The 25,259-nt window shown below is 49.2% G+C and overlaps 2 protein-coding genes across 5 annotated transcripts in view; one reads left to right on the forward strand and one right to left on the reverse strand.

Moving 5' to 3' along the window:
- The window catches only part of FLNB (filamin B), a 139,713-nt gene extending 136,687 nt beyond the window's left edge, over positions 1-3,026 (reverse strand). For all 4 annotated transcript variants that reach the window (XM_080676157.1, XM_080676156.1, XM_080676159.1 and 1 more), the window contains exon 1: positions 2,610-3,026. In XM_080676157.1, the coding sequence (XP_080532283.1) occupies positions 2,610-2,901 (292 nt within the window). In that variant the 5' untranslated portion in view covers positions 2,902-3,026. The remainder of the gene's footprint in view (positions 1-2,609) is intronic.
- Positions 1-25,259, forward strand: part of DNASE1L3 (deoxyribonuclease 1L3) — a 969,732-nt gene that overhangs the window by 169,941 nt on the left and 774,532 nt on the right. The gene's annotated exons all lie outside the window — the stretch shown is intronic.

The raw sequence follows: 25,259 nt of genomic DNA on the forward strand, positions 1-25,259 counted from the left end.
GGGTAGACCTGGGTTCCAGTCACCATTTACTTAGCAGGTGACCTCTGCAAGTTACTTCACTTCTGTGTCCTCATCTTTAAATAGAGATAAGAATACTAACAAATCACAGTTATAACAGTAACCATCTCCTAAGTACCTGGTCAGGACTGGGGCAAGCCCGTAAGCCTCCCATGACTTGCTGAAGCAGCTCATTATACAGACAAGGAAACCACTTGCGAATTCGAGGTGGCGATCAATGAGGTGATCAACAGAACACCTTCCCATGCCCCCAAATTGGAGCGAGTGTCAATCAATGTCAGCACAGCAGCAACCCAGCTAAGCAGGGAATACTCAGCTCGATGTGACTTTTTTCTTCAGGGCTCTTACCCAGGACTGGCCCAGGAGCAAAAGGAAGAGGCCTCGGGCTTTACCCCCACAGCAGTCCTGGCACTTGACATTCCCTCTCTCCAGAGGCTGGAAAACCTGTTTGCTTCTAGATCTTTCTGGGAGAGCAACGAGGCAGCCAATGATGGGGTTCATAAATGTGGTAGCACCCTTTGACCCAGGCATGCTACTTTGGGGAATATGATCCAAGAAATCATTTAAAAGGAGAAAATAAAACAGTGTAACTTGTGGTGGGAAGAAGCTGCCAACACCCATAGGCCCACAACCAGGGAAGGGGAGGTTAACCCTGGAATGTGAGCAGAATGGAAGGCCCTATGGCCTGGGTGGGTTCAGGAATGAAAATCGTGAAGATGGAGTAGAAAACTATACCTAAGGGACCAGACAACGTCTAGAATGAGGCCCCAAGCTCGGGGCATTGATGGAAGCCACGCTGGAAGCAGCTGCAACCTGTGTAAACAGTTGGTAAATTAGGCAGTCCAGGATTTTCTGGTGCTGTGGTTTGGGTTTTTCATTTGTTTTGTTTTTTTAAAGAGATTTCATGTCATGTTTGGATACTCCTGGTTTACTTTAAGTTTCTTTGTTCGGTTAATTAAATAAATACACATTAAAAAAAAAAAAAAAAGGATCCCCGTTGAGCCTAGCCAGGCCTTGAGATTCCTCAGAGGGGTTGCTAGTTTCTGAAAAGGAAGAATTCCAGGAGAAGACTGTGGTTCTCTCCCCCAGTTATAGGCAGATACAAGAGCATGCCACTCAGCTTCCCTCTGCACAGAAGCCACCCTTCATGGCGAGGCTGGCTGGGCGGTGGCAGCTGCCTGGGCCCAGGAAGCAGCCCTACCTGCCAGGACAGGTGTGGGGAAGGGAGAGGGGAGAAGGGAGGAGACTCAGCCTAGAGGGAACCCCCTTGGCTGGAGAAAGTCCCAGCAGCCACACCCACACTTTCTTCCTGTCATGGGGATCACAGTAAGGCCTGGTTTCCTCAGGAAGAGACCTAGACCCGGGCCTGGGCCAGCACCTCTCAGGCAAGACACTCACTTGGCAGAACATACACATACAATGTAAATGCACACACACGTTCCCTATATGCACATGCTGTGTGACAGCCCTCCCTTCAGCAGCCTGTGACCCTACTGGAAGTCCTCCCCTAGCCCAGGTCCTAGTGGGGACCTCACCCTCATTCTTCCTCCCCAGCTCAGAGGGTGAGGGACACACCACCAACTGCCTTCCCCCTCTCAGGAAGACCCCGGTGTGGGGAGGGCGGGGAGAGGAAAGCAAAGTCTCCTTTAATTGTCACCACTTCCTTCAATTCTCAGCTGGATCCTCATGCTTCCACGGCTTGGGCAAGCGATTTAATCCTCTGGACTCCCTAGTCTGCAAAACGGATCTAAAGCTCCAAACACTCCAACCTGCAGGATGTGTAAGGACTGAGATAACCAGAAGGCTGTGGGCACACAGCACTCACTGGTTTGGGGTCCCTGCAAGGCAGCAGTTCCCATTACTACCACCATCTCTAAATTTTAACTTCAGCCTCCAGAGCGGCCTCATCCGGCGGCGCCCAGCCAGAGCCGCACTGGGAGTGGAGCGGGCGAGGGCGACACACCCCCTGAGGCTCCCCTTCCCACCTCCAGGCCCACACCCATTCCCAGGGAGCGGGGGAGGGTACCTGGTCCCGGTATCCACCTGGGCGGGGAGGCCTCAGGCGCAGAGAACGGTCCCTCCCCAGGTCGCCTCCCCTGGTCGGCCTCCGAGCCAACGCCCATTCGCCGCGGCCGAGCGCACCGGCCTGGGCGCAGCGGGGTGAACACTCCGGGGAGCAGCGGACTAGGGTCTCACCCCCGGGGACAGCAGACCAGAGGTTTCCAGTCCCCCAAGTTCCGGCAGGGGCATCCTAGGTGCAGAGAAATGCCACAGCCCCATCGCTCCCCGTGCGGCCCCAACTCAAATCCTCAACCCACAGCTCTCCAGAGACCCACTGCCAGGACGCACGACGGGGAGCACTGCGGGCAGTTATCATACGAGGTCACAGCCCAGGGGGTGGTGGCACCATGGTGGGGGCCAAGGTCTGCTGTGTCCCCACAACCCCGGGGACGACGCCCCCAGCCGCGGCGCGCACACCCAGCCCGCGGCTGCTGCGCTTAGTGAGTGGGTGCGCGGCAGGAAGCCTCAGCCTCCCGCAGGGGCGCACGCGGGGTTCGCCCGCCCGAGCCTGGCCGGGCCAGGCCACTCACCGATGGACACGAGCTTGATGCTCTCACGGTCTAGGAACTCGAGCGCCACGGACACGTTCTCGAGCTGCATCTGGCGGAAGGTGGGCCGCTGGTGGTACTTGCGGTACATGCGCTTCTGGCTGAGCACCTCGAGCAGCGCGATGAGCCTCAGCCCATCGCTCAGGTCAGTCTGCAGGTTCCCGATGCGCTTATTCACGCACTTGAGGTGCTCGTTGCACCAACGCGTGAACGTGTTCTGCTGGATCTTCTTCCACGGCGCGTCCTCCGCCAGGTCCTTCTCGGTTACCGGCATCCCGGCGGCGGGGAGAGCGCAATGCGCAGCGAGCAGCCGGGGACTAGCGTCAGAAGGCCCAAGAGCCGAGGCAGCGAGAACCAAAGCGGAGGGGGAGTCGGACTCGAACTCGCTCCTACCGTGGCCGCGGCCGAGACTGCTCTGTGGCCGCCTGCCCTTGGCCGCGCGAGGCGGCTGGCCCCGCGCCTGCGCACTGAGCCGCCCCGCCCCGAAGTCCCGCCCCTTCCCAACCCACCAGCGGGAGTTCCCGGGCATCAGTCGCCTCCTGCCGCCCCAGGCAGGCATTGCGCCCCGCGGTCTCCGAGGAGCCCTGCACTCCGTGCTCACCACCTATGGGAATGGAAGTCAGGAGGGAGACCCCCAGATACTTAAGAAGGTCACCGTTCCGGAATGAGGGGATGTGCAGAAGTAGGGAACTGGAGAGAATGGGTGGGTCATGGGAGAGGGGGCTGCACCTATAGGTTTTTAATTGAGCTCCTGTTGTGTGGTAGGCACTGTAGAGCACCGTGAAGGAAACAGGCATTTATTATTCATATCAATTAAACTCATGAATTATAATACATATTATTATTCATAGCATTTATTGATTGCCAGGCCTTCTTAGTGCCTATGAGCCGATGGTAAATAAGACAAACATTCTTTAACCTTTAGTTTATAGGCTAACGGGAGAGAAAAGTATGAATCACCTGTCACACACAGCTCAGTAGCAGTCATAGAAATGACAGTAATTTACCATGTACTACGTGTTTCCTAATGCTGCTGTAACAAATGACTAAAACTTTGTCTTAAAAAATCACACATGTATTATCTTTCAGATCTGTAAGCTTAGATGTCCCTCCCAGGTCTCACTGAGCTAAAATCAAGGTATTGGCAGAATGCATTCTTTTCTGGAGGCCCTAGGGAAGAATCCATTTCCTTGTCTTTCCCATTTTCTAAAAGCTTCCTGCATTCCTTGGCTGTGACCTCTTCCTCCATTCTTCAAAACCAGCCAAGTCAGGCTGAGTCCTTCTCACATTGTCACCTCTCTGGTTCTCCATAGTACGTCTATCTCTAACTCTCTTAAGGACCCTTGTGATTACAGTGGGCCCAGTTGGTTAATCCAGAATATTTTAAAATCAGTGACTAGCAGTCTTAATCCCATCTGCAACCCTAATCCCCCTTGGCCATGTAAGGTAATATTTATAGGTTCTGGAAAATAGGATGTGAACATGTTTGGGGACCATTATTCTGCCTACCAATACCATGTACTGAGCACCTGCTCTGTATTTAGGTTCTGTGCCAGGTGCTGGGATATAGTGGAGACCCAGGCCAGAGCTTTGCTGTCAAGAGTGGTAGCTAGCATTACTTTAGTACCTGCTCTGCCCCTGTACCAAGCAAGAGCTGTGCTAAGCTGTTTCTTTGCTATTGGCCCCATTTGACTAGAGTCAACTGAGGTAAAGTGACTAATTCAGGACACACAGCACAAACAGGTCTTGAATTCAGGTCTGTAAGAGAAGCACAGGGAGCCCCTCTACTCAAGAAGGGATACCTAACCCAGGGTTGGGGGAGGGGAGTCAGGGCAGGCAGGCTTCCTGGGGGAAGAGGAGCTGGGCAGGATAGAGGCCAGGGCTTCCAGCCCAGCAGTTTCCCAGGAGAAGCCAGCAGATTTGTGGTTGTAGCAGGTCATTTGCATACACTGCTCAAGTGCTTTGTTCAGACAAATTGTCTCACTCCCTGGATAGGCTCAGAACTGCAGGGAGAAGAAAGTGTATTACCTGGCCATAGCCCTAGCCCAGTGGTCGGCAAACTGCGGCTCGCGAGCCACATGCGGCTCTTTGGCCCCTTGAGTGTGGCTCTTCCACAAAATGCCACAGCCTGGGCGAGTCTATTTTGAAGAAGTGGCATTAGAAGAAGTTTAAGTTTAAAAAATTTGGCTCTCAAAAGAAATTTCAATCATTGTACTGTTGATATTTGGCTCTGTTGACTAATGAGTTTGCCGACCATTGCCCTAGCCAATTATAGGAACACTAGAGGCCCAGTGCATGAAATTTGTGCTTGGGTAGGGTCCCTAGGCCTGGCCAGTGATCAGGGATGATGATCAGGGCCTTCTATTTGCCCTTATTTAAATACCTAAATAAGTTCTGCATATAAATATCCAGTCCAGCCCTAGCCGGTTTGGCTCAGTGGCTAGAGCGTTGGCCTGTGGACTAAAAGGTCCCTGGGTTTGATTCTGGTCAAGGGCACATGCCCAGGTTGTGGGCTCAATCCCCAGTAGGGGGATGTGCAGAAGCCAATCAATGATTCTCTCTCATCATTGATGTTTCTATCTCTCCCTCCCTCTCCATTCCTCTCTGAAATATATATATAAAATGTCCAGTCCACTTCACTCTGAGCTGAGACATCTTGTCTTAGGATGAGCCTCATGATTCTCTCCATTCAATCAGAAGCTTAAGAGTTCTCTAGTGAGCAGTTTATGGGGGTGAAGGAGACTGGACAACCATGGTGGAGGGTGGTGATCAGTGACTTCAGAGACAAGGAGAGAAAGCAGACAAGGTCTTCAGATGGCTCTTTATCAATATTTGATAAAAGATGAGGACCAAACTACTCAAGATAAGCATTTCTGCAGGGAGCATTTTGGCCAACACATTCCAGTTTTGCATGACAAGACCTTCATTTAACAAATGCCTAATCCCTGTTTTCCAAATTTTGTCCTCACCATCTGATCTCTTGGTAGAACTGTGCAGAGTGGGAACATGTAAAGATGTGAAAAGCACAGTCTTTGGGGTGAATTCTGACTGTTCTGGCTCTGTGACCTTGAAAAAATAACCTCTGTAAGCCTCCGTTTTCTCATCTAGTAATGGAGATAACCCCACTCCTAGGCTATTAGATAATGCAACCAGAGTGCCTGGCACACAATCAATGCTCAACAAATATTGCTGGAAACCAGGCAAAATTAACAGACTTCACAACCAGCCCCTGAAAAATCTGGAATTAACTGCATTTTCCCAGACTCCAGTCTGTGAGAAGCCCTGGCGCCCTCCACATCTTTTACCCAGATATTGACACCAGTCTGCCACAGCCCCGAGAGATCGTGGTGAGAATAAGCTGAACAAGAAAACATAAGTAGAGCAGTAACCGCTACATTTCAGCACAGACCTGACAAGACAGTCCAGGTGCAAAGATGCATCCCAAGGAAAAGACTAGCTGAACCTGAAGATCGACATTGGGCGAAAGAGGGAAGCACTGTGAGCCTACTTCTCAAAGCTGCACCAATTGCCAAATCAGCCCATCTGTGTAGGGTTGGGAAGGGTTCTTCTAATCAAGCAGGTGTGCTTATATAATAGCTCCCTGGATCCCACCTCCATGCCTTTGCTCATAGCTTTGCCCTCTGCCAGGAAAGCTCTCCTCCCTGCCCTCCAACTTGGGAAAATCATGTCCATCCTTTAGTCCCCTCACTCTCACAGCTTGTTCGGTCACAATGCTTGTTTTTTGCTGAAGTTTAGTTGCTGTTTTCTGTGGTCAGTGACTGACGGAGGAAAATGTCACCTCCGTCCCCTTGCAGAGTATAGTCTGGGGTTTAAGACCTAATAGAGCCAGCACTACCCAATTTAAATATGAGAGCCATGTTGTCATTTTAAACTTTCTAATAAAAAGTAAAAAAAAAAAAAAAAATACAGGTAACATTAAATATAATATATTTTAACCAACAGTAAGACGACCAACTGTCCAAGTTGGCCCAGGACTAAGGAGTTTCCCAGGATGCAAGCCTTTCATTTCAGTGCTAAAAGCAAGAGTGTCGCCCTAACTGGTTTGGCTCAGTGGATAGAGCGTCGGCCTGCGGACTAAAGGTCCCAGGTTCAATTCCAGTCAAGAGCATGTACCTTGGTTGCGGGCACATCCCCAGTAGGAGGTGTGCAAGAGGCAGCTGATTGATGTTTCTCTCTCATCGATGTTTCTGACTCTCTATCCCTCTCCCTATCTGTAAAATATCAATAATATATATATATTTTTTTAAAAAAGCAAGAGTGTCTCTGGCAAAATAAGTTGGTCACCCTGCTGGGAGTGAAAACTGCACCAGGTGTTAGACTGGACCTGGGTTCAGCAACCTCAGGACTTGAGTTCTGGCTGAGAAAGAATTCAGAGCCAAGACTCAAACTATAGGAGAACGTTTATTCAGAAAGTCACAGAGGTAGGAGAAGTGAGCAGTAGAAGAAATGGGGTCAGGAAACAAGTTAAGAGGCAAAAGAAGGGCCTTGGGAACTTAGGAGAAAGGTAACGGTAACTCTCCTAGGGGGCAGAAGTGTGTGGGAGGAAGAAGAAAGGGGGGTGGGGGTGGGAAGGCAAGCGTGTGCTCCTGGGAGAGAGAGCTGATCTGGGTCCTCTTTTTGAGGGTACCTCCAGGACTCAGGGGAGGATCCCAATAGAATATTCATCAGCTTTCCAGGTGTGTCCTTTTAGAGTTAAGGTCAGCAGTCTTTAGTCAATGTAACTGGTCCTGATGTCAGCCATGGCATCGCTTGTCTGGTTTAGCTGCTTTTCTGGGCCTGGAGCTGAAACACAGGAGCTGAGGCCTTGATGTTATCCCTGTGTAAGGGAGTGGTCATACAAGGGCCTGCACGGGAGTCACTTGAGGTCACTCTTCCACCCCTTGTTCCTCCTCCAAGGGGGTTTACTGCATGACTAGTGACATGCCAGGAGAGGAAAGGTCAGGGGTCTAAACAAAAATGCCAAGGGAAGAAAGGTTACCCTGGGGGTAGGTTCCTTGTTTTCCCAGTTTTGCCCGTTAGACATCCAAAGCTTTCTGCCCTGAGGACCTTCTGCACCTGGCCCATTTCCTTGCTCATGTCTATCTAACTGCCTACCACAACCCTACCCCATATATCCAAAAAGTTATCATTTCAATATGCAATCAATATTTTATATAGATCACAATTTGGACTTGGCATATTGCCAAGTGTTCAATAGTTGCCTTTGGCAACTGTTGGCTCTCAAATTGGACAGTGCAGGATAGAGATATACTTGATATTGAAATAAACCAGTTTACAACTTAGAGACCCATTATGCTCTCACCAGGGTCCTGATCTTGGAACTTCTTCCTTAGATGTGAAAACTACCTCCATGTTAGGTGTGATCAAATGATCAAATCAATATCCCTTCCCCTCAGAAACTGACCTTTAGATCATTTCACAACCGATATTCCCTTTCTCTGAGACCACATTCCATTTGCTAAGACCAGTAACTTTCCCCTCAGGACTTGCCCAGGATCCGGACCTGCCCAGAGAATTCCCCACCAAAAAAGCCCACTTGGGGGCCTTTAAAACCTGTGACTCCCCAGTCCCTGGGTGCTGACGCCATTTGGGGGCTCAACCCATCTGGTTTCCAGATGACATAATAAATTTATAATTTTTTTTTATCACTTTCGGCCTTGTGTGTACCTCCTTCGACACTCTTCAGGAACCCCAATTCTGTGGTGGCCCAGTGAACCTGCATTCTGTGGTTTCTCAGCATCCTGGGGTCCACTACTATGTCTGGATATTCAAAATTATAGAAATAATAATAGAAGCTGCCATGTCTTGACTACTGACATTTGATCATCAGGACTACCGCAGGAGGTGTGGTTATTATCCCCATTTAACAGGTAGGAAACTGAGGCTGAGAGGAGTAGTCATAAGCCTAAGGTCAGAGTGACAAAGACTGGATACTAAGGAAGGGCCAAGAAAGGCAATAGTCAGGATTAAAAGCAGGGACCTGGGGCTGCCCCTGACTTTGTTTCCCAACCTGTAACCTACATTAACAATATACTCCCCAGGAGTTTCTGCCCACAGGGCCGCTGGCAGTGTGTGGGTTTCTGACTTAGTGCAGGAAAGATTTCATAATATGAGTCCAGGCGATTTTTAGAAGATGTTTTTTAAAGCTGGGGACAGTGAGACAAGGAAGGGTCTAGGACAGAAGAAGCAACAGGAGAGAGACCAGGTGGGGAAATGGGCCTGGGCGGGGCTGCTTTGGCTCACTAAGAAGTCAGAGAAAAGGGGGCCTTGGAGACAGGTGCAGGGTGTTAGCCCAGGACGAGCTGCCGCTGCCCATTGCTCCGTGGTTGCAAGTCTCATGGGCTCCCATAGGGGTTACCGTTAGGAGATGCCTGCCTGTGGGGGAAGGGGAGGAGGGAGGGAAAGGTACAGGCATGCTCCTGGGAGGGAGAGGGCACTGGGACCTTTATTTTGAGGCTGGGAGTTTAGGGGAGTTCTTAGAGGAGGATCTCAATAAAATATTCATCAGCTTTATGCTGATGTACCAAAATAAGATTTTTTCCCTTCATCTTTTTTTATTTTTATTTTTTATTGATTTTGGAGAGGGAGAGAGAATGATGAGAGAATCATAGATGGGTTTCCTCTTGCACGCCTCCTACTGAGGATTGAGCCTTCAACCCGGGCATGTGCCCTTGACCGAAATCGAAACCGGAACCCTTAAGTCTGCAGGCCGACGCTCTAGCCACTGAGCCAAACTGGCTAGGGCTCTTCAACTGTTCTTGAGTGTGGTTTGCACAAATGGCACTAATTACATTGCTGCTATCTGTCTCCCTGAGTAACATGATTTAAGCTATTTACCCTCTGGTTGGGGAGGAGAAGTGCAAACCATTTATTAAGTGCCCTTGGTTTAGAGAAGACAGGATTTACTAGATGACTGCAGACTGCTTGGTTAACTATGTCTCAGTTCCCCTGTTCCACTTGCCCTGGTTTACTAGCCTAGCTCAAGCCACATCAAAGAGCAAAGACCGAAAGTTCCAGATTTGGAAACCTGCTTTCCAAAGGGAACCGAGCTGGAGAACCAGGACTTACAAAATAAATGTATGTCCTCCCCAGGGCGGGCCTTCTTAGTTGTAATTTTACACCGAGGTCCACACCCTGCCAGAAAGGAAAAAAAGCAAAATACAAATGAAAATACTTGCTCTTCTTCCACCCCCTAGGGGAAGAGGTGCTGGTTCTCTCAGCAGCTCCCTCCCTGGAGAGGTGAAAGGGCACCCTTTACCCCCAACCCCACTGCAAAAGTCCCTGGACCATGTGGGTGGGGTCCTGGGAGAAAGCCCCTTCCAGCAAGAAGAGGGCTGGGACAGCAGGCCTCGCCCGAAGCCCCGAAGCGTTGGCCTAAAACAATGGAACTTTGAAGGCCCAGGGACCCACCAGCCAACCCAGCCCTGAGAGGAGGTGGGGCCTGTGGGAATGCAGGCTGCAGGGAGAAGACACAGACCTCCCCCCCTTCTCCCACTCACCCACTGCTGGGGTGGGGCTCAGAATGGGCTTGCAGCGGTTTTATCCATATTATCTCCTTTGATCCCACAACTGCAGTCAATGACCACTTCCTGGAGTCAGGCCCTGAGCTAAGCATCACATGTCCATGAGTGATCCTTTTAAATCTGTAGAACACTGTGAACGTGGTGCTCTTATTATCATCCCCATCTTACAAGCAGGGAAACTGAGGCTGCAAAAGAAAATCAAGTCACTTACTCAGGGTCCCTTTGGTATTAGTGTCAGAGTCTGGATTCAAACCCTGGTCCAGAGGCCAGTTCTGAGTCTCTAAGCTCTCAGTCCCTCAGAGCCCACAGCCCTGACTGCCAGAAACACAGTTTGCCTGGCAATGGTGAAGGAATGAAGGCGGTGACCACCATTCACAGATGTCTGTGTGTTGTTCACTCAGTAAGGGGAATGGGGGAGACAGAGCTGGCTAAGGGCCTTGACTTCCTCCCTCTGGGCCTTCCCAGCCCAAGGTGGAACCCAGGGCCAGAGCCTGCCCCAGAACCTTCCTGTCTTTCTGGAATCACACACACACACACACACACACACACACACACACACACACACACACACACACACTAATTTGCAAGGGACTGGGCTCTCTTCCTCCACGCAGTCTGACTTTGGCTTCTTTGGAAGATTAAGTGTGGGTCTGGTTTGTTTTTTTAAAGTGCAGACAAATGCCACAGAGCACTTTTCTGCTAAGGAAAACCCTGTCTAGCCACTGCTCACCTGCAAACCAGTCTGCCTTCCAACTGGAACAGAACTGGCCCTTTGTGGCCGGCTACACAGCTGACAAAGCCCTTTCCATCCTTATCTCGCCTATTCCCCCTGCTGTGCTCTCCATCCAGGGTTACTATTCTTATTCTCAGAGGCTCAAGGACAGGGGCGGATTGTCTTCATCCCCAGGATCTCATGGAGGGAAGGCAGTTGTGACCACTCGCTGGCAGCTCTGCAAGGGTGAGTGACCTGCTCCCTGTCACACAGTGCCCGGGTCCGAGCTCAGTGCCTGTCTTCTGACTCTAGCACCTGCCTCTGTTGCTCCTCTGATATTCAAGGCAGCACTGTTTCTACCAGCACAAATGCCCCTCGCTGGTGGGTCCCTCTCGTGCACGCCGGCCTTGCTCTTCTGAGTGTGGTCCCACCAGCAGCTGGGGCAGCACCTGGGCTGTGCAGAATCTTGGGCATCGCCCAGACCTGCTCAATCAGAAGCTGTGGTTTAACAAGATCCTCAGGGTGATGGAGGGCTCATTCAAGTGGTAAGTTCTGTATCTTTAAAAAGAATGTGATGGATCTACTACCGGTTAATAATGGGGGGTTTTGTAATCAAAGAAAAACAATAATTTCAAGAGAAACATCAAACGTGCTTTATTCAAAGTAATGTCCATCGCTAGCTACACATTTCCCTATCTTTCAGGTAATTTATGGATACTGTCCCAATAGAATTTTTCTTGTTTTGAGGCAAACCATTCAGAGACCCAATTTTTCACTTCTTCGTACATTTTGAAGTGCTGCTCAGAAAGTGCGTGTGCCATCGATCGGAATAAGTGGTAATCTGAAGGAGCAAGGTCTGGTGAATATGGTGCGTGGGTTAATACTTCCCAGGCAAGATCTTTTAACATGTCTTTAACTGGTTTTAAAGTGTGTGATGGTGCCTCATCATGAAGCAAAATTACTTTGCCATGTCTTCTGGCACATTCTGGTCATTTCACGATCAAAGTATGGTTCAAATTGATTATGTGTTGTCAGTAGCGATCAGTATTAATGGTTTCACCTGGTTTTACACCATACCTTCCTGATCCCACCAAATGCTGAGCATTGTCTTCTTTCCAAAGCAATTTGGCCTTGCAGTCGATGTTGATGGTTGACCTGGATCAACCCATGATTTTGTGCATTTGAGATTCTCAAAATAAATGCACTTTTCATCGCCAGTCACAATTCGATGCCAAAAAGACTTATGTGCCATTGAAGCAACATTTTACTGATGACTTTTTGGTTTTCCACTTGTCTTTCATTCAGTTGATGTGGCACCCATTTTCCTTCCTTAAAAATCTTTCCCATTGCTTGTAAACGATCAGAAATTGTTTGCTGAGCAACGTTTAATCTTTCTACAAGTTGTTTTTGAGTTTGACATGCATCTTCATCCAATAATGCTTGTAATTGTTGGTCTTCAAACTTTTTTGGTTGAACTGGACGTTCTTTGTCTTTCATGTCAAAATCATCACTTTTAAAGCAATTAAACCAGCGTTCACGAGTATCTTGAGATGGAGCATGTTCACCATAAACTTCCCGAAGTATATGATAACTTTTCCTTCGAAATAAAGTAATGAATTAAAACTTCTCACAAATGCTCTTTTTATTGGCACGAAATTCGACATTTTTAAGCGTAAAAATATCTATGATGTTAACACCTTCAGTAAATTTGACATATGAAGTTTTGAAGCTTGCTGTCAATACAACAAAATAGCATACATATCAAATGGCATATATATCAACATATGTGTAACTCCATCTATTGAAAAAAAAAATCCGCATTATTAACTGGTACACTAGTACATAGACTGATGTGGAAAGATCTTGGAATTTATTGCTAAGTGTGTGTGTGTGGAGTGGGGGGAAGCAAGCTACAGACCAACATGAATTTGTATGATCCAATTTGTATGCACATGTTTAAAATACCAGTAACACTAATCTGCGTTAATACTGTACATGCACCACGCTGACCGCCAGGCAGCCTACCAGGCGCCGGTCTAGAAGGGGAGCTCAGACAGCACTGAACTAAACACGAGGTTAGTTTCTTAGGCTTCCACACAGGACAGACCCGTGAGCAGAGGCAAAGAGCGTCCTCTGGGAGAAATTGGAACGTTCTCTTCCCCAGCCCTGGGGGCAGCTCTGGCCTGTGCCACCAAGCCAGAGTCCAGCTAGGAGACAATTCTCTTGGGTCTTTGGTCATGCCAGCTTCGTCCTTGGTCCCTGCTGCTCCAGGACCTAGCGTTTTGTTAGTGTGACACCCAATCCTATGCCCTTTATTTCAGCCCAAAAAAGCTTGAACAACTACGATTCCAGGACCATTCCAAAGAAGTTAAGAGGTCAGGTTTCATTCGGTGCATGTAATAAATCCTTTATTTTGAAAAGAAAGAAGAATGATATATTTTATTAACAGAAAACCAGTTTTTCCACAGCCTGCCTAAGTAAATTTTGAACAACTGTTTTTGCAATATCAGGTTGAGGGCATGCCAGATTATTAGCCTGCCCAGGGCACCTCAGAGCCTCGGTCTGATTCTGTGTGTGGACAAGAAAACAAAGGAACCCTGCAAGATTTATAGTAAACAATGAAGCCAGCCAGTCAGTAGGAGGTAGAATTATAAGAACTTTTACTTTCTACCTTAAGGACTTTTCTTTCTGTCTTAAATGTTTAATGTTGTTGAACATACACTGTTGGTGGGGATATAAAATGGCATACCCGCTACGGAAAGCAGTTCTTTAGAAAGTTAAACATATACCTACCATATGATCCAGCCAGTCCACTCCTAACTAATTACCCAAGGGAAATAAAACATGTGTGTATAAAAGACTTGCACTTGGATACTCATACCAGCTTGATTTGTAACTGCCCGAAATGGGTAATGACCCAGAGGCCCATGAGCAGGTGAATGGGTGCACAAACCGGTACAGCCAGACTAGGCACGAGTTTGCACTCATCAGTAAAAAGGAAGGGCCTACTGAGATACCCAGCAACAGCTACATCTCAAAATGATCATGCTAAGTGAGCAGAGCTAGACAGAAAAAGAATACATACTGCATGGCTCCATTTATATACAACTCTAGGAAATGCAAACTAGAGTGAGAGAAAGCAGACCCTCGTATACCTAGGGATGTCGAGGGTAGGGAGGGAAGGAGCACAAAAGGGTCTGAGGAAACTTTTTTTTAAAATATATTTTTTATTGTTGATAGTATTCCGATATCTCCCATTTTCCCCTCCCTCCCTCCCCTCCTCCCAGCCTCTACCCACCCACCCAGGCCTTCACCACCCTATTACTGCCTGTGTCCGTGGGCTATGCATAGAAGTATATGAGTTCTTTGGTTTATCGCTTCTTGTCCCCACTGAGGAAACTTTCTGGAGTGATTCTTATGTTCCCCATTTTTTTTGTTTTAAAACAGAACATGATTATATTTAATACACAAGTTTGATACAACCAAAATGTTCCCCATTTTTATTGTAGTAATGGTTTCATGATTATGTGTGTGTGTGTAAAAAAATCAAATTATACACTTTAAATATATGCAGTCTACTGTAAGTCTATCATACCAGAGGGAAGGAAGGAAGGAAGGAAGGAAGGAAGGAAGGAAGGAAGGAAGGAAGGAAGGGAGGGAAGTCTCTTCTATGGGTAGAAAAAAGCAATAAGGATAAATTCAAAAGCACACCCACATGAATATGTGTGCTCTTTGACGACATCACGTTTGTCTTCTAAACCTCCTAGTATCCCCTTCTCACGCTGCAGAGAACAACTGCACCAAATGTGTTCTTTCACTCAGCTTATTTAGGAGTCTCTGCTTCTTTCTTTCCTCGTGTCCCCCACCCAGTGAACGAAGTGGGATCCTGCTGAAAGGGAGTCAGATAAGGTTTCCTTACCACCCTTGCTCCATGGTGGCCCAGCCTCTCCCCATGGAGGTTACAGGCTGTGAGGAATGTGATGACATGTTTACTTTGGAGCAGACTTTGGCCAGTAAATACACTCTCAACTCGGACCAGAATCAGCCCCTGACAGCGATAGGCCCTTCCAAAATAGCTGGAGTCGGTCCTCCCTGCAAATGATCCGTGTGGGTCTTCAATAGTGTGTGTCGGGGGAGAGAGGGGTAGTGTAACGGAGCCGTGTTCCTTGGTAACCCTGACGCCCAAACTGGAGAACAGCTGGCTCCAGAAGCTCATAGAGAAGTAACCTGAGAGCAAGCAGAACCTGGTTGGCCAAACTCATGGGGTCTGGGAGGGTCGCTGTTCTCCAAGGGTGAAAGGTTTGGTTTTTCCTCTCACTTCTGGCGGCCTAGACAGTTGGCCAGTCGTGTGATCCCAAGTTGGTTAGCACCAGAGGGAGTGCACTGCACCAGATAGCTTTTCAGAAGGCAAACCTTCTCTAGTACGGTACTAACACCGGTAGTCATAACCACCACCACCCCATGCACGTCTTTTGCCACACCGAATCCTCACACACCTCTGTGAGGCGGGAACTGAGGCCCAGAGGGGTTAAGCACCAGCCCGTTAGTAGGTCTGACTCTGAAGCCCCAGCTCTGAACCACAGCCCCACACTCCTCCCAGGAAACCAGGGGGAGACCAGGCATGGCACAGATTCCGGACTCAGATCCAGGTTCAAATCCCCGTCCTGTCGTTGATGAGCTGTATGGGAATTGTAACCTTCCCACCCTCCCTACGCGACTGACTCCCTATCCTCCTTTTCTGCCTTATTTTTTGCTTGGCACATATCACCTAGATACAGAATGTAACTCATTTATCTTATTTACTTCCTAAGTAATTCATGGAGACACCACTGCCTAGAGCATGCCTGGCATAAAGCAGGTGCTCAGTAAATATTTGATGTTGAAAGAATGAACCCTTGCTTCAGGTTTTAGATTGGACTTCAGGTTCTGCTTCTCTTTAGTCTTGTAGCATTAAGTTATTCAACTTCCAGGAGCTTCGTTTTCCCCAGTGGTTGAAAAAGAGCAATAGTACTTGTGCTCCCCATGGCACTGTGAGCCAGGGGACAGGTAAAGCCAGCCGTGAGAAAGAGTCACCTCCAAACACTCCGGGACCAGTTACTGAGCGTCTGCTCCATGGGGTTGGGGTGCAAACAGACATCAGGAAGCCCCCGCGACCTAGCTGAGCAGACAGACGTGTCAACAAATACTTACAACCTGCTTGGGTCACAACTCTGATCTGTAGTCATCATTTATCAAGTTAAGCACCTTGATTAATTGTCTCATGTAACTATGTATTAGGTACCACCATCCGCCCCATTTTTTAGACAAGGAAACTGTTGTTAGGAGTTAAGGAACAATTATTCCACACCTCAGTATATACCCAAGAAAACATGTGCACACAGAAACTTGTATGCGAATGTTTATACATTATTCATATTAGCCAAAAGCAGAAATGACTCAAACGTCCATCAGTGGGTGAACGGTTAAACAAAATGTGAAACACACACGCAGCGGAATATTATTCAGCCATAAAAAGGCGTGAAATACTGACACATGCTGCAGTTTGGATGGGCCCTGGAAATGTGTTAAGTGAAAGCCAGACACAAAAGATACATACTGTACCCTTAAGTGAACGGCACAGCCACAGAGGAGACCCACAGAGACAGAAAGCAGACTAGAGGCTAGCTACCCGGGAGCGGGGCAGCGAGCGACAACGTGATGGGTACGAGGTGTTTTGGGATGTGATGACAAAGTTTTGAAACTAGGGGGAACTGGTTTTTGCCCAGCATTGTGAATACATTAAATACCACTGAATTGTACACTTTAAAATGGCTCATTGTATGTTGTATGAATGTCACCTCAATGAAAAAGAAACAAGGGCTGGCATTGTACGTGGCGAAGGCTGGGGCCAGGACCTGAACCCGGGCCGTGGCTCAGTCTGTGACCCTAACAACTGCCATTCTAAGCTTCAGCATTGTGTTTTCAGTTCCGGAACTTGCACTTGCTTCTTCTTCTTCTTCCCCCTCCTCCTCCTCCTCCTCCTCCTCCTCCTCCTCCTCCTCCTCCTCCTCCTCCTCCTCTTCTTCTTCTTCTTCTTCTTTCTTTTAATATATTTTTATTGATTTCAGAGAGGAAAGGAGAGGGAGAGATAGAAACATCAATGATGAGAAATAATCAATGATTGGCTGCCTCCTGCACGCCCCACACTGGAATCAAGCCCTCAACCCGGGCATGTGCCCTGACCGGGAATTGAACCATGACCTCCTGGTTCATAGGTCCATCCTTAACTACTGAGCCACACTGGCCAGACCACTTGCTTCTTTTTTATGGTTTTTTTGTTATCTAATTTCCTGAACGTGTTCATCAGTTACTAGAGTCACGCCTCAAGCCTGAGGATTTATCAAAGAACCACCACCATGGTGGGGCCTGCGCTCTGATTTTTGTCCCTCAGACCTTGAGACACCAAAGCTCTGGAGCTTCTCGGTCCCTCTGCCACCGCAGCCAGCATGCCTGAGGGGAAAAGGAGCTCCCCATTCCAGGCTTACCTTCCTGGGCCATTTCTAGGTGTCCTTGGTGGGAGGGTCCACCTGGTACTCACTCACCTGCCAGAGCGAGAGCAGGAAGCACCGGCCGCCCCCTCACCGCCTATCCACCGGCCGCTGCTCTTCAGCCAGCGTGGGCAAAGACTTCAAACTAAAAAGCAAACAGGGACTTAGGTGAAATTGCAGTTTTCAGAGTTGTGTTATTTATTTACTTATTTGGGGGAATATTTCCCTCTAGTTCATTCCAAGAAATACTATACAATACAACTTCTGAAGGGCATGAATGGTAAACACTGCCAGCTACTGAAAGGGCTTACTGTCTTAGGCGTGTTACATGTATTGAGTCACTTAGTCATCAGAAAAAGCCCTCGGGCAGGTGTTGGCACCTCCACTGCCATGGCTGAAGGCACCAAGGTCCAGAGAGGAAGGACACTGGACACACACCACGTGCACCGTGGAGCAGTCACAGGCCCCGGCCTGGCCACACATTTTTCTTGGTGACCCAAGAGCAAGGTATGAGTACGTTTAAGGAATCTGAGTGTCCAGGCCTCAGACGCAAGAAAGCTAGAAAAAAATTGCCAACACCAGCTAGAATGTGGCTGAAGAGCAGCAAGCAATGTTTGGGGGGTAGAGTCCTGAGTTGGGCCTGGTGGGCCCCAGCTTTGAGGACAGGTAACTTTTTTTATTTTTTTTATTGGTAAATGATTTTTCTCTTTTGGTAAAATTAAATAATTAATATACAAAACAAAGTATATTTTGCAGGGAATGCAAAAAACAAAAAATTAAGTATGTGAATGAGCGTTTGCAGAAGCTTTTTTGAAGAGATAAGGAAATCTTTACCTGGAATATGTTTTTATTCCCATAGGACAAACCACATCTTTCTCCAAGATGAAAAAGTCTAATGTAATCAACCTGTGTCCAGAGGTTGACTGGGCATTGGCCTCTACTCTTTTTTTCTTTTTTTAATTTAATAAATCTTTATTGTTCAGATTATTACAATTGTTTCTCCTTTTTCCCCTCATAGCTCCCCTCCACCCGGTTCCCACCCCACCCTCTGCCCTTACCTCCCCGACACTGTCCTCATCCATAGGTGTATGATTTTTGTCCAGTCTCTTCCTGCACCCCCCCATACCGCTTCCCCCCCTGAGAATTACCAGTCCACTCCCTTTCTATGTCCCTGATTCTATTATATTCACCAGTTTATTCTGTTCCTCCGGTTTTTAATTCACTTGATTTTTAAGTTCACTTGTTGATAGATATGTATTTGTTGTTCATAATTTTTATCTTTACTTTTTTTCTTCTTCCTCTTCTTTAAGAATACCTTTCAGCATTTCATATAATACTGGTTTGGTGGTGATGAACTCCTTTAGCTTTTTCTTATCTGTGAAGCTCTTTATCTGACCTTCCATTCTGAATGATAGCTTTGCTGGGTAGAGTAATCTTGGTTGCAGGTTCTTGCTATTCATCACTTTGAAAATTTCTTGCCACTCCCGTCTGGCCTGCATAGTTTCTGTTGAGAAATCAGCTGACAGTCGTATGGGTGCTCCCTTGTAGGTAATTAACTGTTTTTCTCTTGCTGCTTTTAATATTCTCTCTTTGTCTTTTGCCCTTGGCATTTTAATTATGATGTGTCTTGGTGTGGTCCTCTTTGGATTCCTTTTGTTTGGGGTTCTGTGTGCTTCCTGGACTTGTAAGTCTATTTCTTTCACTAGGTGGGGGAAGTTTTCGGTCATTATTTCTTCAAATAGGTTTTCAGTATCTTGCTCTCTCTCTTCTTCTGGCACCCCCATAATTCTGATGTTGGTACGCTTGAAGTTGTCCCAGAGTCTTCTTACACTATCTTCAACTTTTTGGATTCTTTTTTCTTTTTGCTTTTCTGGTTGAGTGTTTTTTGCTTCTTTGTATTTCAAATCTTTGACTTGATTCTTACGGTCCTGCAGTCTGCTGTTAGGTCTCTGTATAATATTTTTTATTTCAGTCAGTGTATGCTTAATTTCTAGTTGGTCCTTTTTCATATCTTTGAGGGTCTCGCTAAATTTATCAGCCTTTTCTAGGATATTCTTGAAAAGCCTTATAACCGTGGTTTTGAATTCTATATCCAGTCGTTTGTTTTCCTCCATTTCTTTTGTTTGTGCTCTGTTTCTTTGTCTCTGCATTTTTGCTGCTTCCCTGAGTTGGTAGGGTAGCTTTGTGTTCTAGGTTTCCTATATGGTCCAGTGGGTCGGCCTCCCCAGTTAACCTGAGGTGGACACTCTTGGTGCACCCCTTTGTGGACTGTGTGTAGCAGGGAGCCTCAAACTATGGCCTGCGGGCCACATGTGGCCCACCGAGGACATTTATCCAGCCCGCTGGGTGCCGCTGCCTGTCCTGCTTAGCAGCCGACTCGTCCCGGGCCCGCAGTGCACATAGGAATTTGTTCATAGTTGTTTTTTTTTAAACTATAGTCCGGCCGTCCAGCGGTCTGAGGGACAGTGAACTGGCCCCGTTTAAAAAGTTTGAGGACCCCTGGTGTACAGCCTTGTTGTAATTAAGTCTTGATTGTTGTTGGTATCACTGGGAGGAATTGACCTCCAGGCCAGTTGGCTGTGAGGATTAGCTGTGTCTACACTGGGAGAAGTTTGGTGCTGGAGACAGCCTTATAGGATCAAACTTGCAAAATTGCAAAAGCCTCTGTGTTCAGCTTGGATGGGGCGGAGCCTCAGGGCGGAGCAGACAGTCTTGGCTTCCCGTCAACCCTGCCCTTGCGCACACGCCTCCAGACCTCTGCCTTCCGCGGCTCCCCTGAGTTTCTGCCTGACAGTCCAGATTCCCCCCGTAAGAGCGTGGGTCCCCAGGGGCTCGCCCGGAACTGGGGTTCAGTGCAGTCAGGAGCTTCCGACTCCCTTCTGCTAGGGAAAGCCTGCGGCAACCTCCGCATTCAGTCTTCTCTGTGAGCACTCACGCGCACGTGCACACCTCCAGACCCCTGCCCGCCGTGGCTCCCCTGAGTCTTCAAGTCTCCATGTGCCTTTCTCTCTACCTGACAGTCCAGACTCCCCCTGTATGAGCCTAGGTCCACGGGGTTTTGCCCGGAACTGGGGTTCAGTGCAGTTGGAACTGGGGTTCAGTGCAGTCGGGGGCTTCCTTCCCTCTCCCGCCTGAGAAAGTCAGCCAGGCACTCAGCTGCCCTTCCTCTCTGCGCGTGTGTCTCCGTACCTCAGCCCTTTGCTGTTCCTTCTCCGTGAGCTTTCCTCTTTCCTTCTAGTTGTAGAATTTCCACTCAGCCAGCCTTCCTGTGGTTCTGGATGATGTCCGTTCTGTCTTTTAGTTGTAGTTTTGATATTGTTGTGCGAGGCAGCAGTTTAGGTGTTTACCTATGCCTCCATCTTGGTTTCTCCTGAGGACAGGTAACTTAACCTCTGTGGCCTTAGTGTCTTCATCTGTTAAATGGGACTGGTAAAAGCACACTTATCCTTCAGCTGTTTCTAGGACTCTAGCCCTCAACCCCATTTCCTAGTTCTGCTCTCCAAGTGGAACCTGAATCTTCCCTGGTGGAAGGAGAAGGGGGGTGAGGGGGAGGGAGGTCGGGATTCAGCTGCTGGGTTGTGTGGACACCTGCCCTGAGCAGAGCCTCCTCCTTCTTTGGAAAGAGCCCAGATTTGGATGCCAGACCCTGCAGTGAAGGATGGAGGGAGGGTGCTTTCCCAGGCCACTGAGGAATCCCTGCAGGTCCTACAGGGAACTGAGGCCCTTACCACACATTCGCTCCCAAACTTAAAGGGCTCTGGAGAGAGCCAGAGACCCCAAGGCTCATTCATACTCAACACGTGCTCACTGAGCACACTTCTAGCGATCAGGACTCCCTGGTTGCCAGTGACAGAAACCCAGCTAAAACTCCTGAAGCAAAAAGGAGAAGGATATTCTCTGTAACCAGACAGCCCAAGTGGTGGGGTGGCTCAGGCTTCCTGGATTCGGGAGCCTAGGGGACACTATCCAGACCTGCCTCCCTCCACCCAGGCTCTGCCTTCCCCTCCGCTGGCTCCCCTCTGAGGCCCACCCCCCACTACTCCAAGCTGAGCTCCTCAGCAACCCCTCCAGGGAAGAGCTCCTCTTTCCAGAACTTCCAGCAGAAGTCCAGGCTGATGCTTGTTGGCTCTGGTGACCCTGACCCAGACCCCCAGTCAGGGGGTGTGGGCCTCACATTGGCCAGCCCTGGACAGCACGCTCACCCTACACAAGGGATGCGCCCAACCTCTTAGCTGCTGATATGGGAAGACATATGTGACAGATTTGCTGAGCCCTTCCTCTGTGCCAGACACTGTCCCCAGTGCCATGGGTGTATGTAAACCTCACAGCACTATGTGAGATGAGGTAAGTACCATGTGTTAGCCCCATCAGGCAGGTGAGGAAACTGGGCACAGAGAGGTCAAGTTACTTGCCCAGATCACACAGCTGGGAGATTGCAAGGCTGGGGCTTATGCCCACGCCTCACAGAGCCCACCCTCCTAACCCCTGTACCACACAGCTTCTATCCTTTCTCCCTCAACCCCCTCCTTGGGCCAGCCTGAGTCATTCCAGTTCCTCCAGTGATTGAGCTTTCTCTCACCTCCTGGCCTTTGAACTCCCACTCCCTCTATTCTGCACCTGCCCTTTCCCTGTCTCCCAGTTAACTCCTACTCACCTCCCAGCTTGGGCCCGGCCAGCTCCTGCTCAGGACGTTCTCCCTGACCCTTCAGACTGGGCGGAGCCCTTCTCCATGATCCCCCCCCCCCCCCCCCGCCCTGCACACCCCCACTCCCTGCCCACCGCATCCCTGTGATGGGTTGCAAGTGCCCTCTGCTTGATGATGTCCCCTGCCAGGGCTCAGCTCCAGGCCTCGGCACTGTTGTCAGGAACCACGCTATAAGTTAGGGACTCCAGTGCTGTGAGGTGGGGACTGTTCATTTTACAGACTCAGAGCTGGGGCTTGACGGTCAAGGTCTGTCCATGAGCCCACCCTCTAGCCAGCCTGAATTACTTTTGGTTCCTCAAACCGCTGTGTGAGCTCACCCCTGCCCTCTGCCCTCTGAGGCACAGATAGGTCAATTCACCTGGTCACACAGCAAGTTAGAGGTTGAACCACCTGGTTCAAGTGCAGGTCTCCTGGCTGGAGCCTTCACACATCACCCCTATTGTAGGCCGAACAGTGGCCCCTCAAGATGTCTACATGGAACTCGTGACTGTCACCTTCTACAGCAAACAGACTTTGTGATGTGATTAAACTAGGGGTGTTGAGATGGGGAGATTATCCTGGACTATCCAAATGGGCCTGATGTAACCACAGCCGTCCTTATGTGGGGTGCCCTCCTGTCTCTCAGAAATGACGATGGGCCCTACCTCATAGCACTGGCTGTCCTGTCCGAGGATTAAATGAGCCAAGACGTGTGAGGTGCTGAGCAGGGTGCTTGGTATACAGAAAGTGCTCGATAAACGCTGGCCATTAGGTACTGCCTTAGTTTGGGTTTCCTCGCAAGCAGACCCCCAATCCAGGATTCAAATGCACAGCATTTATTGGGAAGTGACCCCAGGAAGCACTGGCAGGGGAGGTGGGAGGAGAGACAGGCAGGGAAGGAAGCCCATAAAGGGCATGTTAATGAGGGGCTGCCTGGCCCTGAGGGAAGGAAGGGGGACCAGCCGTGGTATTACTATCAGGTCTACTGGGGAGGAGGGGCGGTTCATTAGTGGCCCTTCTGGTCTGCGGAGTGTGCAGGCAGTGTGTGGCATTGCGATGACTAAACAAGCTACTTCATGAAAAGCATTCACCTAGCAACCTCGTGACCAGAAAGTCATTGGGCAAAAGCACCCGGATGTTGGTATGACAGAGCCTGAAGGATGAGGGTGGGCACTGGGCGTGTGCCACAGACAGCACACAAGGCCATCGCCTCCTGGGAGCCTTGATCCTGGGGTCCAGGATCTGCTGATTATACCTAAAGTGGCAAGCCTAGGAGAGTGGCATCTCGCCTTGGAAATGGGCAGGCCCAGGACTGAGGCCTGAGCCTTCTGGACCCCTCTGTGCAGTTAGGAGAGACTCTTGCCCAATTCCATTTACTTTCTCCAGAATGCATCTAGGTGCTGCCTAGGACAGGCTGGAGTGCAAACGTTAACAGATCCCCAGGTCCTGCAGGTCTGGGCTGCAGGTGGCTGAAAGGCCGGCTTGGCAGCCCAGGGCCCTAGAGGCTGATAGGAAGGTGATGTCTGTGGGCTTGACTCTCCTGGTGGGAGTCAAGCAGCCAGAACATCAGTCACATCCCTGCTTCCTCCAGGGAATCAGAGGGCCATGCAGGGCCTGGGAAGGAAGGGGCGGTGAAATGGTGAGGGCAGGGAAGAAGATGACCTTTTAAAAGAACATAAGCCCTAGCTGATTTTGCTCAGTGGATAGAGCGTCAGCCTGCAGACTAAAGGGTCCCAGGTTCTATTCCAGTGAAGGGCACATGCCTGGGTTGCAGGCTTGATCCCCAGTAGGGGATGTGAAGAAAGCAGATGATCAGTGATTCTCTCTCATCATTGATGTTTCTCTCTCTCCCTTCCTTTCTGAAATCAATGAAGATGTATTTAAAAAAAAACATGAGCATCCGAGCCACTGTGGCTATGTGGTTAGAGCATTGGCTCTGCACCAAAGGGTCGCAGGTTCGATTCCAGGTCAAAGGCACACACTTGGATTGCAGGTTCAATCCCCAGCCCATGTGCAGGGGGCAACCAATCAATGTGTCTCTCTCACATCTATGTTTCTCTCTCTCTCTCTCTCTCTCTCTCTCTCTCTCTCTCTCTCTCTCTCTCTCTCTCTCTCCCTTCCTCCCTCCCTCCCTTCCTCCCACTTTCTCTAAAAATCAATGGAAAAATATCTTCGGGTGAGGGTTAACAAAAAAAAAAAAAAAAGAAAGAAAGAAAGAAAAAAGAACATGAGACATGAGGCCGTATAGTGGAAGGCAAGGCTGCTGCAGCTTTCTGAGATATTTCGGGCATGAACTATGCCCAGATTGTGGGCAGGACACAGAAAGGAAAATGGAGAGAAGTCCTGAGAGATGGGGAAAGGCCAGCAACTCTGCAGCAGCTGCAAGTTGAGGCCTCAACTGCATCTCCCCCCTGCAGCTGGTTCCTACTTCAGGGCACCAGGAGGCAGCTCAGGGTAGGGACCGGGGACCATGGGAACAGGGTTGGTTTGAACACCCGGCCAGAGCTCTGGGACACTGCACCCCCAGCCTCTTCCCAGTCCTTTGCTCTCAACCTGGAGGAGCCCAGCTAACAGAGTGTGGCCAGCTGCTCAGAGCCTGGGATTTGGGAGACCATGACCTCATTTGAAGTTCCAAAAAGAAGCCTTTTGGGAGGTGCTGCTCCAACCCTGGGACCCCCACCCCCAGTTCCTGATCTGTAGATATGACCTCATCTGTCCTCTGAGAGCAGAAGAGAACTCGGTGTTACCTGTTAGCCTTCCTGCTCCAGGAAAACCTACAGTCAGGAGCCAGGCAGCCTGGGTTCTGACTCCAGCTCTGCCATTCAGCAGCTGTGTGAAGGGGCCCGTGTCCATTTCAGCCACAGCTTTATCCCTGCACCTGGCACAGGGCCAGCCAAACAATAAACGAAAGAATAAAGAAAACAAGTGGACGGGTGGTTTGATGGGTGGATGGATGGGTGGGTAAATACATAGACGGATGGATAAATAAAGGAAGGATGGATAAATGGATGAATAAACACGTGCCAGGCTGAAGGGCGACACTTTATCCCTCAGGCTATGGGTAACCCTTCAGGCAGGCATCACAAGTGTGTGACCTGAAGCATCTGCATCCTGTCCCTGCCCTGGGTGGGGTGTTTGCTCTATGCTTACTTCCGCGATGCAGTG

Source organism: Plecotus auritus (genome assembly GCF_963455305.1).
Source record: "Plecotus auritus genome assembly, chromosome: 6".
Lineage (NCBI taxonomy): Eukaryota > Metazoa > Chordata > Mammalia > Chiroptera > Vespertilionidae > Plecotus > Plecotus auritus.